This window comes from Pinus tabuliformis, chromosome 4_2 (genome assembly GCF_031772625.1).
Source record: "Pinus tabuliformis cultivar Carrire ecotype Pingquan chromosome 4_2, CPIR1, whole genome shotgun sequence".
Classification (NCBI taxonomy): Eukaryota; Viridiplantae; Streptophyta; class Pinopsida; order Pinales; family Pinaceae; genus Pinus; species Pinus tabuliformis.
Genome location: NC_142304.1, coordinates 977,239,000 through 977,254,790, shown reverse-complemented (window position 1 = coordinate 977,254,790; position 15,791 = coordinate 977,239,000). Strand labels below are relative to the sequence as shown.

At 34.2% G+C, this 15,791-nt stretch overlaps 2 protein-coding genes across 2 annotated transcripts; both read left to right on the top strand.

Annotated features, from left to right (window-relative positions):
• Positions 1–112: 112 nt before the first annotated feature.
• Positions 113–2,957, top strand: LOC149172916 (chaperone protein dnaJ 11, chloroplastic-like). Its single transcript, XM_089427824.1, has one exon. It carries the CDS (start codon positions 200–202, stop codon positions 731–733), a length of 534 nt encoding a protein of 177 aa, XP_089283950.1. The 5' UTR covers positions 113–199; the 3' UTR covers positions 734–2,957.
• Positions 2,958–10,233: 7,276 nt separating this feature from the next.
• LOC149172915 (chaperone protein dnaJ 11, chloroplastic-like) lies at positions 10,234–13,995 on the top strand. Its single transcript, XM_089424465.1, has one exon. It carries the CDS (start codon positions 10,317–10,319, stop codon positions 10,848–10,850), a length of 534 nt encoding a protein of 177 aa, XP_089280591.1. The 5' UTR covers positions 10,234–10,316; the 3' UTR covers positions 10,851–13,995.
• Positions 13,996–15,791: the final 1,796 nt, after the last annotated feature.

The following is a 15,791-nucleotide window of genomic DNA, read 5'->3' as shown; positions in this document are numbered from 1 at the left end:
ATATAATTAAATTGTCTTTATATTTCTTCTACTGAAATCGCTCTGTAATTCCTCATTGTTTACTGATGGTTTTTGTGTTCGACCATCCATCCCTCATTTGGCCATAGTTTGTTCATAGTTTGTTCAAGCGATTATTCCGTTCATCCGTCGTATAGAGGTAATAGCCTCCCTGTTTTCAGAGAAAAAAAATATACCAGTAATGGCTATTTCTCTTGTATTTTCATCCAGTGTTTTTTTGTCCAAAGAATGGACCAGCACTGGTCATATGGGCTTCCAGAGACCGCCTCAGGGATCGATTCCTAGGCTCACAATTGTTAGATTTCGGCGGTGTTTCAAGGTGAGAGCAGCACAGGTTTCTGCGAGCGCAAAAGCGATTTCGGCGCTTGGTCACATGGAAACGCGGAATTTGTATGACATTCTTGGAGTCAGCCAAAGCGCCACGGCCAAGGACATCAAATGGGCTTACAGAAAACTGGCGAGGGAGTTCCATCCAGATCACGCGGCTTCTCCACAGGCGAAAATCGAGAATACCCAGATTTTTTTGCGGATACACGACGCGTATATGACTCTGTCAGATCCATATGACCGCGTGCAATATGACCGCCAGGTTTCCCCTCAAGTGCGGGGCTTCGCTGGACAGACGTGGAAAAGTGGGTCCTACCAGCGGGCGCCTACCTACAAATCTTGGTGTGGTCACGTGGGGCGGAAATGGGAAACGGATCAATGTTGGTGACCGGGTAATATAAATATACGATACAGCTATAGGGTTATATTTATTCTTTTCAATTTTTTTCCAACAATATTATTTTAGGTTGGGGTGTGGTCTAATGGTGGGTGTTTACCCTCGTTACCTTAGTTTTTTTCCCATTTTAGGTTTTTATTTTTTTAATTATTTTCTAAAAGTTATTTAGAAATGGGGTTGGTAGTTAGGTTTTGGGTGGATATGTTCGTCTCTGGGTTGGATCAATTTCAAGTGCATATCTTTATTTGTTCAACTAGATTTCGAACAAAAGAGTTACAGATTTTTCTTTTCCACAATGTTCATCGTGGAAATAATTTCAACATTGTTAGTGTTGATTTTATTTTCTCGAAGAGAGATGCAAATCTCGGGATTACAGTGGTCACTTCATTCAAAAGAGTCAAGTTTTCAAACAAACTTGAGAACTTCATCAAGCAGCTTAAATGGATTTGAAGTTCAATATCCCTTTTGAGTTCCAAAAGAAAAGCTACCAGTTATAAGTTGTTGGGATGTTTATGGGTGCATGGCTAAAACACAGTTCCTTATATTCATAGATTCAGAGACAGTGGACTCCCCACCAGAAAGGTGACCTTCAGTGTTATTTATATGATCAGGGTCTTTTCTAATAATGAGAAAAGAAGAGTTACAAGTGCTTCTTCCACAGCTTTTGTCATGGTAATGACTTCAACATTCATCAATGTTGCCCTCTTTTTCTTGAAGAGAGATGCAATGCTTGGGATTACAATGGTCACCTCAGCCAACAAAGTCATGTTTTCAAACAAGCTTGATATCTTCATCAAGAAGCTGGAAGGGATTTGTAGCTCAAAATCCCATTTTGAGTTCTAAAGGAAAAGTTATCAGTTGTATATTGTTGTGAAGATTATGGGGACGTGGCCATATCATAGCTCCTTAGATTCATGGATTCAGAGACAGTGGACTCCCCACCAAAAAGGTGAACTTCAGTTCAGTTTCATTATAAGGGTCTTTTCTAATTTTCAGTTCCAATTTTACAGAAGGTAAAGACTTTGTTTTTCAGAACATGCATCATTGGATTTCACTCAAGTCAATGTACTGTCAACCTGGATCCAAAGGAAGATGTGCCCTTAATGATATCAGTATGGGTTAAGCTTCCCTAGCTTCCCTTAAATCTTTGGGATGGGCAGATGCTCAAAGCAATTAAGAACAAAATGGGGAGAAACACAAGGTAGAGCCAAAGTCAAAGATCTGTGCACGTGCTCAAATGTATGCAGGGTAAACATTGATGTTAGAATCTCAAGTGCAACCTACAAATCAATAATTGATGTCATCTGCAAAACTTGGATTGTCAGCAATGTCCCTTCAAATGTAATATTTGTCATGGATAAAGACATGTTATCAAAGATTACACCTTTCCTAGAGATAGGTGGACAAATTCTATGAAGTTTCCAAGCTCTATGGAAAGATATAGCTGCAAATTGCCCCATGACCTAAACACAATGTTGTTCCTACATTCAACAAAAAAGATTCCAAGCTTTGAAAATCCTGAAAAAAGACTATTATGAGGAGACTAAAGGAAATTTTCATAATCGAGAAGAAAAGGAGTAATTCAAGGTAAAGGATTTGGAACTAAGGAGGAGATTAGTAGCCATGATTCATCTTATTCAAATGTGAAAGAGAAGGAGAAGCATGGTAAGCATTAGAAAGAAAAAAAGAGACCCCTAGACAAGCATGGAGGACAGGCAGATTACCTTCTTTGGTGACTATCGAAGAGAACCCTTATTGGTAGAATCATTTGATGTTCGAAAAGCCAATAAGGAGTTGCATTGAGAAACACAATTCCTCAAATCTTTCAACAATTCTCATTCATATTTTCACAGTATTCAAGCCCACACATCCTTTAAGGTGGGATGACCAAAATAAATCTCTCTTCTACTTGAACCCTCATGTAAGAGGGAGAATAAAAGGAATTCACAGTGTGGGAAAGGAAAGCAGCCTGAGAAACTCAGACCACTTCAACAATGTCTCTTATCGACGACAAAGCTTGGCACCCAAGTTTTAATAGCCTAAATGTACTTTTATGTAACCAATTTATAACTTAGTGCTTTTGTAACTATGGTAGAGAAAGGAAATCGATAAACAAGAAGAAAAGTTTGAGCTAAGAGCTCTTCCATGGATTCTAGGGTTGATATTTAACTTGAAAATAGATGTCTTATTCAAGCATGTATTGTGGTCTTTGGAGATCACTAAGGCCCTTTAATTTAACATTATTTAATTATATTTTTTTTATGGTGCATTTACCATTGCAATATCATCAAGTAATGTTGGTTATATGATTAACAAAATATTGCATTCTAAATAAATAATAAAACTCAAATATTTTTCCACAGTTAATTGGCAAATGCTTTGATCTCAAAAGAAAAAAAACATGTACAAAGTTCAAATCTCACAACTTCGTGACAAAAAATCATGCCCAAGGGAAAGAGCTACTACTACTAGAGGATGTGCTTCCACCTTTTCTTATGTACATTATTCTCATCATCTACTTTGTCCACATAACACTTTGAGATTTACCATCTCCAATTTGATGTTCCTAACTTAGACCATTTTCATCTTCAATTAGGTTTTTTGTGGCCTTTTTTATGTGGTCCAATTCACAAGGATGTTCCTCATTCTTCATAGGCACCTTATCCCCGTCCTCTTTTTTTTTCCATAGCGTTCTTCCGTCTTCGTATGTACCTTGTTTTCATTCTCTACTTTGTGGACATTGTGCTTGATATTTCCTATCTCCAAATTGATATTCTTGACAACAAATTTTTTCTTAGATTGTTTTTGTGGCCTTTAATATGTTTTCCAACTCACATTGATGCCCCTTCTTCTTCACATGTATCTTGTGTCCATCATATACTTTGTCAACATTGTGCTTAAGATTTCGTATCTCCAATTAAATGTTCTTAACAACAATTTTCATTTTAAATTGTGTTTTCATGGGCCTTTACTTGTCTATAGACACACACTCACACACAAGCCGTGCTCATATATACAAGCTTTCCCTCACCAACCTCCCTCAGAGCACTTGGACTAGGCCTCTTTGTGGACGTCTCTCCATATATGGTAACAACTCTCTCAGTTCGGCTATGTTTCTTATCTATCTCTTTTGGTAGAGTTTTGTTCAATTGTGAGCTCGCTAGTTTTTGGGTTCACATCTCCTTTTTTGGTTTTATGGCATGGTTCCATCTTTGGTGCCCATCCTTCATTTTTGATCCTCACCCTCTCCTAGTGCATTTTCTCCTTTCATTCTCTCTTTTTGTTTCTCTATGTTGTTTATCTCCCCCTTTCCACGTTAGCCACCAATTATCCTCCCATTTTCACATTTCCATGTCACCCTCCTACAATCTCTTTCGCCAACTCTTCCAAGTTGTCCCCATCTTACCTTAGCCCCTCTCCCACCTGATCGTCCCTCCTTGCCACCTTTGACTTATGTGTTCTATTCCATTTTCCTCCTATCTTTACCATGTTCTTTTGTGCAACCATGCCTCATGGTAGACAGGCTACTAGGCATAGAGGGGATAGGCAGGGGTGTGCTACTGTCGCTGTCCAGATGGATCACCATATTGCCTCCACCTTCGAGCTCCATGCTCAAGCCCAAACTCATGACTCCATGGATTGATATGAGGAAATCATTCATGAATTGGTCCAACAAGTAATTGAATGAGTGGAATCTGAAGTGTGCCACGACTGATGCTTCATCCCTAATGCCCATGTCAATGTTGCTACTCCCAATTGGATCGATGAAAGAGGGACTTCTACTCGGTCACAATTTTCTTGGTATATGCAAGCAATAAATGTTTACTAGCACACCAAAATTCTTATGAGATGAGTAATTACTAATTATGCAGACACTCAATAAGAGAATTCAATTGAATTAGCAGAGCTAGAGGAAAAAATCGACAATATAGATCACAATATGACTATTTTATCTAGGAGATCAACTAACCCTTCCCTTTCCTCGGACAAGGATGGTGGCCAATTGTGGTAGATGCCTAAAGGTCTTGATCACTAGTTGTTATGATTCACTGGTTTTTTGTTTACATCTCTAGTAATGTTTTTTTTTAAGTCATGTTGCAACATGTAAAGGTCTAGCATAGCCAACCTGTTTATATGGGTTTTTTTTACAAGATGATCTAGTTAGATGAGGTCTCCGCAACCTCAGAACTGTGAACTTATGCTATTGGTCTAATTTCCCTTCAGACATAACAATAATAGACATCATTGGTCTAAGAAATTTTCCTTTGATGTAGCGCAAAGTGCCTAACTTAAAAAAAAAAAAACAGTGGAACTATATTCAACCCTGGTCAAATTAACACAATTATGGCCATTCATAGTCACCATGGTAATCCATAGTTAATATGATCAACCATATTCATCTATAGCTAGACATTAACAATCATGGTCAATAATGTTTGCCCATAGTCAACCACAGTTGACAATAAACAACCATGTTAAAAAATTGGCATCACAATGTGAGATTTGAATGTCAACATTACAATGTATCAAACAAAAATCAACATCACAATCTAACAAACAAAAATAAACATCGCAATGTGATGAACAAAAATTAATGTTACATGTGATGAGCAAAAATTTGTGTCACACTATGACAAACAAAAATCAACATTCTAGTGTGACAAGCAAAAAACTAACATTGTAATGTGAAAAACAAGAATCAATCTATGGTCGATTAGGGTTGACTACAGTTGATCATGGTTGACTAAATTTGAACATAGTCATCCATGTCAATCTTAGTCAACCATATTCAACCTTGGTTGACCATGAGTAAGCATGGTCATCTTCGATCGACCATAGACATATAGTCAACCATGGTCAACCATTATCAATCCCAGTGAACCATGAGAAATTATGGTCATATTTAATCAACCATAGTCCCCATAGTTAACCATGTCAACCATAGTGAACCATTATCATCCATAGTCAATGTGGTCAATCATAGTCAACTATGGGCACCATGATTTACTACATCACTAGCCATGGTTGAATAATAGTTGACTGTAGTAGTTGGTAGATAACTATGGTTAACATTGTCAACCATCATCAACCACATAGTTGACTCTAGTTGCCATGGTTGATGATAGTCAACCATGGTTATTTTTTGGGAAAAAAAGTCAACCATGGTCAACTTTAGTTAGCCATAATCAACAATAATCAACCATAACTAAAAATAGTCATCTTTAGTCAACCATAATTAACCTTGGAAAACCATACTCAAACAAGATTTGTTTTTACAACCTACATGCTATGGCTATGATTGAGTGTGGATAGACGAGAGAAGGTAAGCACATGTATAGGCTCTGCCAATACTTAGGCCTTCTCTTGAATCCTCTATACTAACCTCACTGACTTTTGGGTTATGTCGGCAAGGTTAACTATAACAGATTCACATCTTAGTTTATATTATAATTTGGTATAAATTGTTTCCTTTAAATTTGCGGTGTATTATATAATTTATGTAATGTTTTCTTGTTGATTCTTTATATCTATCAATATTATGATATTTTTTTTTTTTTTTCATTGTTATTATTTATTTAATATATAATAATTTATTTATTTTTAAATTAAATATATTATTAAATTTAATATAAATTTTGGTTTTTTTAAGTAAAAACTTAAACTCGAACCCATGTTTATAGTTACCTAACACAAATTTGAAGCTAAACCATGTGACTTCGTTCACTTTTCAAAATGATTTTTTTTTAATATTATAATTTTTAAAATAATATGATTATGTACAAAATACAATCTGAATATTGATGACTTAAAATATAAGTGACCTGCACTAATGAATAGGTTACAATCATTTAACTTTAACTTATTGTATTTATTATAGGTTGTAAAATATAAGTGGACCTGCACTAATGAATAGGTTACAATCATTTAACTTTAACTTATTGTATTTATTATAGGTTGTAAAATATAAGTGGCCTACACTCATGAATAGGTTACAATCATTTAACTCTAACTTATTGTATTTATAATAGGTGGTAAATTTGATTTAGAACAGCTTACAATGATTTAACTTTAACTTATTGTATTTATTATAGGTTGTGAATTTGATTTATTCTATTTATTAGAGATATAAAATATTGCTTATTATTAAGTAAAAAACTTTAAAATGGAAGATTTTATTTTTATGTCATATTTATAAATTTGTAAAATAGAATTTCACTACGTCTTATATTTAAAGTTTTGTTATATTTTATGGTTAAATGATTAATAATATTAATTTTTATAATTATAATATTATTATCATTGAGCTTCCTTTAATTTAATTAAGTTATATAGAATTATTTTAAAACAAAAATATTTATGTCTAGTTATAAAGAAGAAAAAAACTAAGGGTCACTCTAGATTTAAAAGTTATTATTTAGTTGTGTACTATTTTGTTACACTTAGGATCACTCCAAAAGAGTGTCACAATAATAAAAACCATCTCTTGTATTATTTCATTGATTTAAAAGAAATTTTCGACACAATACTAAAAATTAATTTTTGGAATAGATTACAAGAGTCAAAAGTTACTTTTGGGTTGAGAGTTTTTGCAATAAGGTTGTACGAGAAAGTTATTGCAAAGTTTATTAACATTGCGGGCTAATCAAAATATGTTAATTGTAATATGAGAGTTAAGCAAGGTTTCCCCTTGTTCCCTACCTTTTTTCACATATATATTAACAAATTAGAGGGTTGTTTAGAAAAAGCAGGTTGTGTTTGCCCAAATCTAGCCAGTATAGTCATCATCCTTCTTCTTAACATTGATGACATTATTGTTATGGTAAAAAGTCCTCATGATCTCAGTAAGAAACTAAAAATTCTCAAGGATTTTTTCTCTTATAAATGTATGATTATCAACACTGACAAAATAAAGGTCATGATAATTAAATCCAAACATATCATTTATTTTAATGTATCGCATGACAACAACAACTTGGAGGAAGTGACTTTATACAAATATCTTGGGATCAATCTTCATCACAAATTTAACTAAAACTAGCATGACAATTGAATAAATGAAGAGTGGAAAGCTTATTATGGACTTGAAAATAAGTATAAATCGATAGATCATTAGCTATAGGATAAAAAGAAAGTCCTATTTGAGACTCTCCCCACTCTTGTTATTTTATGTGGTTGTGAAGTTCAAAGTTGCACCATTTTTAAAGAATTGTACAAAAGGATAGAGTAAATCTAAAAGTGTTCTATAACCTACAATTTCAAAATTAAGGGCAACAAACCCTATCCTATCCACCCCATAGAATTGAGCCTTTTCCCCATTGAGAGCACAACTATGACTAGGTATTTAATGTATAAAAATAAGATAACAACATGGAAGACAATAGAATTCCTAAGATTAATTAAAACTCTAGTCAAAACCATCTGACATAAGATGCCAAGTTTTAGCTAATTCATTGAGTAATAAAGAAATATGTCATTTAAAAAAAAATGATAATATTAAAATAATTATAGGTCTAAATTCAACCAAAAATGGTGGTGCAATAAAGAAATAAATAAAAAGAAATTAAAATAGCATAAAGAGGTGATCAACCATAATGTAGAAGATCAATAATACTTGTTTGTTTTGGCTAGGTTAAATAAGACAATCAACATTGTTAAAATATGAACAAACTCTCATGAATTCCACAATGCGACAAGGGATTCAACAATTCCTAAAATGACATGGGTTAAAAGAACTTGTTATCTTTGTGACACTAAGAGGGTTGAAGATGAAGATTACTTTCTCTTAAAATGTCCTATTTACACCCATATAAAATGACAATTTCAAATATTTGTTAAAATACCAACTTTCCTAACATTTTAACTCATCAAGACTATGGTGATTCACTAGTGCTTCTCTTAAATATTTTCGATTATAAAAGTAGAATTCTAAAAAATACCAAGTAATTAATTACCTTTTTTGAGGACAAACTAAATTTGGCTTTAATGGATGTTAACCAACATTATCATCATTTTTTTCTAATTTACCATTATGATGTTTTATATTACCCCAAGTTTCTTTTGTTTGTCGAGTTGTGTGAGTTCTTGACCTTTGGCTTGAGAAACTGCGACCTAGGAGTATCTAAGCCATCAAAATCACCCGAGGATCACACCCACCCTGGGTCACATCAACCTTTAACATGGCCAGATTTTTGCCGATAGGGTTTTGAACTGGTAATCTTCACATCATGGAGTAATTTAATAGTGCACCCTATCACCATCTATTCTATGCCCCATATATTGTCCCAAGTTAGAACTTGGGTTATTAATGTAATAATGAATCATGTTTCAGAAACCATGTTAACTCTTATCTTTAACCAATAAAACAAAGTAACTAATATGATAATAGATTTATCATATTTACCTCTATTTGAGTAAGAGATTACTTTACCAATGAGGTGGTTTTTTTTCTCATATATAGGACGAAGGCTATATGCTACTGTTTAGTCAATGACTCAAAGTAGTCAAAATGACAACCATAGGAGATATTGACATTCTTGGGAATACTATCTCGAGGAAACTTACTCCACTAAAAATAGTTATAATGATAACCACAAGGGATATCGACATTCTTGGGAATACTATCTAGATGGAAGTCGAGCACGAGAACCTTAATTTCCATCTGTTGTTTTTGGTGAGAAAGAATGAATACAAGATACTAATTTCCTCCCAGCTTCTCTCTTTGAAAAAATCATACAGTTGATCTTATTTATAAAAAAAAATTGAAGTCATGTTGTTGGTGAGAAAGAAGGAATAGAAGATACTAATTTCCACCCAGCTTCTCTCTTTGAAAAAATCATACATTTGATCTTATTTATAAAAATAATTGAAGTCTTAGGTGATGTAAGTATTACATCGTTCAGCTGTAATGCTTTCTTGAGTCAACCAGCGGACAAATAGGGTTTGCCTTTTCTTAAGGAGCACACAAAGGTGGACCCAGTGTTTATTATTCAACCAAATTAAGGTGTTAAATGGTAATCTAGTCCCATCTTCTTTCCCTTCCTCCTTGACTTCATTAGATCTTGAATTTGTTGGTTACCTTGGTGATAGACCGGTCAGATATCCCCTCCCTTCTTGAGTCACAGAGTTCTGGTTGCCTCAAATACCATACCAAAACCCCCTTGACTGTTTAGCGTCCAAAAAATCCAATTGAGGTAGATAGATATCCAACAAGCTTTGGTTCTAGAAGGCAGGTTAGACACGCAACCTCTTACCTAACTCCACCAGTCTCATGTCCCCACCTTTTAGGAAAAAACTGTTCAGTCTGTAAAACGTGCATTCATGGTCGCCCACATATTTTCCTGCCTACCCACCATTCTCCTGTGCCATCGAAATTTCCCCTCGTCTTTTTCTCTGCACCTCACCAGCCTTCTTTTGTATATATCATTTAATCTTCTCTATGTTCCCCCTACTGAAATCGCTCTGTAATTCCTCGGTGTTTGCTGATGGTTTTTGTGTTCGATCATCTATCCTTCGTTTAGCCATAGCTTCTTCAAGCGATTATTCAGTTTTCAGAGAAGAAAAATTATTACCAATAATGGCTTTTTCTCTTGTATTTTCATCCAGTGTTTTCTTATCCAAAGAATGGCCGAGCACTGGTCATATGGGCTTCCAGAGACCGCCTGACGGATCGATTCCTAGGCTCACAATTGTTAGATTTCGTCGGTGTTTCAAGGTGAGAGCAGCACAGGTTTCTGCGAGCGCAGAAGCGATTTCGGGGCTTGGTCACATGGAAAACCTGAATTTGTATGAAGTACTGGGAATAAGCCAAGGTGCCACGACCAAGGACATCAAAAGGGCTTACAGAAAACTGGCGAAGGAGTTCCATCCAGATCACGCGGCTTCTCCACAGGGGAAAAACCAGAATACCCAGATTTTTCTGCGGATACACGATGCGTATGCGACTCTGTCGGATCCACATGACCGCGTGCAATATGACCGCCAACTTTCCCCTCAAGTGCAGGGCTCCGCTGGACAGACGTGGAAAAGTGGGTGCTACCAGCGGGCGGCTACCTACAAATCTTGGTGCGGTCAAATGGGGCGGAATTGGGAAACGGATCAATGTTGGTGACCGGGTAATATCAATATACGATACAGCTATAGGGTTATATTTATTCTTTTGATTTTTTCAAACATTATTATGTTAGGTTGGGGTGGAGTTTACTAGTGGGTGTTTACCCTTGTTACCTTATTTTTTCCCATTTTAGGTTTTTATTTTTTTTTTAAGAAAAGTTATTATTTTAGGTTGGGGTATGGTTTACTAGTTGGGTGTTTACCCTTGTTACTTTAGTTTTTTCCCATCTTAGGTTTTTAATTTTTTAAGTTATAAAAAAAGTTATTATGTTAGGTTGGGGTGTGGTTTACTAGTGAGTGTTTACCCTCGTTACCTTAGTTTTTTCCCCATTTTAGGTTTTTAATTTTTTAAAAAAGTTATTATGTTAGGTTGGGGTGTGGTTTACTAGTGAGCGTTTACTCTTGTTACTTTAGTTTTTTTTCCTTATTTTAGGTTTTAATTTTTTAAAGCGTTATTTTGAAATGGGGTTGGTAATTAGGTTTTTGGTGCTATGAAAATATTTGGATATGATCATTTATCAGTTGGATCAATTTCAAGAGCAAATCTCTATTTGTTCAGCTACTCCATTATGAGAAAAGAAGAGCTACAAATGTTTTTTTCCATAGTGTTCATTATGGAAATGACTTCAACATTTATCAGTGTTGCTCTCTTTTTCTTGAAGAGAGATGCAAATCTTGGGATTACAGTGGTCACCTCAGCCAAGAAAGTAAAGTCTTCAAACAAGCTTGATAACTTCATCAAGAAGCTTAAATGGATTTGAAGTTCAATATCGCATTTGAATTCCAAAAGAAAAGCTACCGGTTATATGTTGTTGGGATGCTTATGGGTGCATGGCTAAATCACAGTTCCTTAGATTCATGGATTCAGAAATAGTGGACTTCCCACCAAAAAGGTGACCTTCAGTTTTATTTATATGATAAGGGTCTTTTCTAATTATGTGGAAAGATTCAAGAGTTACAAGTGCCTTCTTCCACAACTTTTGTCATGGTAATGACTTCAACATTTATCAATGATGCCCTCTTTTTCTTGAAGAGAGATGCAGTCCTTGGGATTACAATGGTCACCTCAGCCAAGAGAGAGTCATGTCTTCAAACAAGCTTGATAACTTCATCAAGAAGTTGGAAGGGATTTGAAGCTCAAAATCCCATTTTGAGTTCCAAAGGAAAAGTTATTAGTTGTATATTGTTGTGAAGTTTATGGGGGCTTGGCCAAATCATAGCTCCTTAGTTTCATGGATTCAGAGACAGTGGAATCCCCACCAGAAAGGTGAACTTCAGTTCAGTTTCATTATAAGGGTCTTTTCTAATTTCTATTGCCAATTTTAGGGAAGATAAAGACTCTGTTTTCCAGAACATGCATGATTGGATTTTACTCAAGTCAATGCACTCTCAACTTGGATCCAAAGCAAGTTATGCCCTTAATGATTTCAATATGGGTTAAGCTTCCCTTAAATCTTTGGGATGAGCAGATGTTCAAAGCAATTAAGAAGAAAATGGGGAGAAATACAAGGTGGAGCCAAAGTTCAAGAAATATGCATGTGCTCAAATGTATGCAAAGTAAACATTGATGTTATACTCTCAAGTGCAACATACAAAGCAATAACTGATGTCATCTACAAAACTTGGATTGTCAGCAATGTCCCTTCAAATGTAATAGTTGTCATGAATAAAGACATGTTGTCAAAGATCACCCCTTTCCTTGAAATAGGTGGACAAATTCTATGAAGTTTCCAAGCTCTATGGAAAGATGCAGTTGCAAATTGCCCTATGACCTAGACACAAAGTTGTTCCTACATTCACCAAAAAAGATTCCAAGCTTTGAAAGAAGACTATTATGAGGAGACTAAAGGAAATATTCAGAATCAAGAGGAAAAGGAGTAATTCAAGGTATAGAATTTGGAACTAAGGAAGAGATTAGTAGCCATCATTCATCTTATCCTAATGTGCAAGAGAAGGAGAAGCATGGTAAGCATTAGAAAGAAAAAGAGAGACCCCCGAGACAAGCATGGAGGACAAGTGGATTACCTTCTCTAGAGACTATCCAAGAGAAGCCTATTGGTAGAATCATTTGATGTTTGAGAAGCCAATAATGAGTTGCATTGAGAAAAGAAATTCCTCAAATCTTCGGCAATTCTCATTCAACAGTCTTCAAGTCCACATCCTTCAAGGTGGGATGACCAAAATAAATTTCTTCTACTTGAACCATCATGTAAGAGGGAGAACAACAGGAATTCATATCATGGGAAAAGAAAGCAAGGCCCGAGAAACTCAGACAACTTCAACAATGTCTCTTATCGACGAGAAAGCTTGGCACCCAAGTTAGAATAGCCTAAATGTACTTTTATGTAACCAATTTATAAAGCAGTGCTTTTGTAACTATCATAGAGAAAGGAAATCCATAAACAAGAAGAAAAGTTTGAGCTAAGAGCTCTTCCATGGATTCTAGGGTTGATATTTAGCTTGAAATAGATGTCTTATTCAAACATGAATTGTGGTCTTTAGAAATCAATAAGGCCCTTTAATTTAACATTATTTAATCGTATTTATTTATGGCGTATTTTCCATTGCAATATAATCAATTAATGCTGGCTGTATAATTAACAAAATATTTCATTCTAAATAAACTATAAAACTCAAAGATTGCCCATGATTGATCTCAAAAAAAAAAAGGATGTACAAAGTTCAAATATCACAACTTCGTGACAGAAAATCATGCCCAAGGGAAATAGCTACTACTCCTAGAGGATGTGTTTCCACCTTTTTGTTATGTACGTTCTTCTCATCATATACTTTTTCCACATAACACTTTGAGATTTACCATCGACAATTTGATCTTCGTAAAGACCATTTTCATCTTCAATTAGTTTTTTTTTGCCTTTGTTATGTGGTCCAATTCACAATGATGTTATTTATTCTTCATAGGCACATGTTCCCCATCCTCTATTTTGTCTATTATGTTCTTCCATCTTTGAATGTACTTGTTATGGACTTGAAAACAAGTGTAAATCAACTCCAATGTTCTTTAGTCTTCGTATTTTTTTTAACAAAAATACACATCACCCTCGTTCTAGGGTGTAGAATGAGATAAAAAGCTAAACTTATTATAAAAATATATATAAATTAAATTTTAAAAACATAAATTATAAAATACTAAACCCTAAAAAAAAAATTAAAATACCAAGCTTTATCTTATAATTCCACAATTAAAATTTGTAAATAATTAAATTTGAATTTGTACCTTAACTTATCTAATAAAGAGATTATTTAGTTTATATTAAATCAAGTTATATTAACCAGTGATAATTAACAATAAAAAAAGGCCAAACAAAGTAAGATTATTTAGTCTATATTAAATAGAGTTATATTACTTAGTATATAACAGTGAAAAAGGCAAATCAAAGAGCTTAATAAAAATAAGGTGGCCAAAAACCATTCATGGAAACTAGGGAAGAGATATGGTAAGAAAGCTCAGGAATTATGGTAAATTATGGTAACTTATCTATATTAACAATAGTAAATGCCAATCATAAAAGGCAAAGCAAAAGATTTAAGAAAAATACTTTTATTGTTCCCATCACATTAATAAAGAAAGAGATTGTTTATTTCATATTAGATTAAGTTAATTTTATATATTCATAAAGCAAAGTAGAAATTTTAATAGAAATGATTTTATTGTTGAACCTTAAAGTGTTTATAAGTGGTTGAAAATTACTAGTCGAATTTGATATCGTACCAAATAAACTCCTTTTCTTTGGAATAAGGGATAATTCATTTGAATTTTATGCCTTTCAATAGGTTACATTAGAGAGGAATACCATGTGAAAAACCATGGTTTAAGAAAACCATGGGTTGAGAGTCTCAAAACACTAACTTTATATGACACTGTATTATTTTTTAAAATTTTATTTTACTTTTGTTTTTATTTTAATGTAATTGATCAAGTTAAAATGTTTCGATAACATATAGCATAATAGGACAAGACATTACAACATCTCTTCCATATTAGGTTGGAGAGCACCTCTTGGTGGGTTATATATATATATATATTAAAAAGAAAAAAAAACTAAGGGCTACCTTAGATCCAAGAGTTGTGTACCACTTTGTTGCAGTGCCATTATGATCACTGCAGAAGAGTGTCACAATAATAAAACCAATCTCTTGTGTTGTTTCATTGAATTAAATATTTTTTTTGACACATTGCCAAGATTAATTGTTGGAATAGATTATAAGAACTAAAAGTTACATTTGGGTTGAAAGATTTCCAATAAGGTTGTACTATAAAGTTATTGCCAAGTTTATGAACATTGCTGACTAGTAAAAACACTTTAATTGTAATATGGGAGTTAACCAATGTTTTCCCTTGCCCCCTACCCTTTTTCTCATATATATTGACAAATTAGAGGGCTATTTGGAAAAAGTAAGTTGTGTTTGCCCAACTCTAGTGAGTATAGTCATCATCCTTCTTCTTAACATTGAGGATATTGTTGTTATGGTGAAAAGTCTTCATGATCTCAATAAGCAACTAGAAATTCTCAAGGATTGCCACTCTACTTCGTGTATAATTTTCAACACGACAAAACAAAGGTCATGCTAGTTTAATCGAAAAAGATCATTATTTCTTGTATGACAACAATAGCTTGGAGGAAGTGACTTTATACAAACATCTTGGGATCAATCTTCAACACAAGATTAACTAAAACTATAGGATTGGAAAATGAATAAATGGAGAGTGGAAAGCTTGTTATGGACTTGAAAATAAGTGTAAATCAACATACATTTAGCTATGGGATAAGAAGAAAATACTCTTTGAGACTCTCCCCACTCCTGTTATTTTATATGGTTGTCAAGTTCGAGGCCTCACCATCTTTAAAGAATTGTATAGAAAGATAGAGTAAATCTAAACTGTTTTAATACCTAGAATCTCAAAATTAAAGGCAAT

Excerpts from the sequence above, each read along its gene's own strand:
- LOC149172915 (XM_089424465.1), top strand. The coding sequence starts at position 10,317 with ATGGCTTTTTCTCTTGTATTTTCATCCAGTGTTTTCTTATCCAAAGAA.
- LOC149172916 (XM_089427824.1), top strand. The coding sequence starts at position 200 with ATGGCTATTTCTCTTGTATTTTCATCCAGTGTTTTTTTGTCCAAAGAA.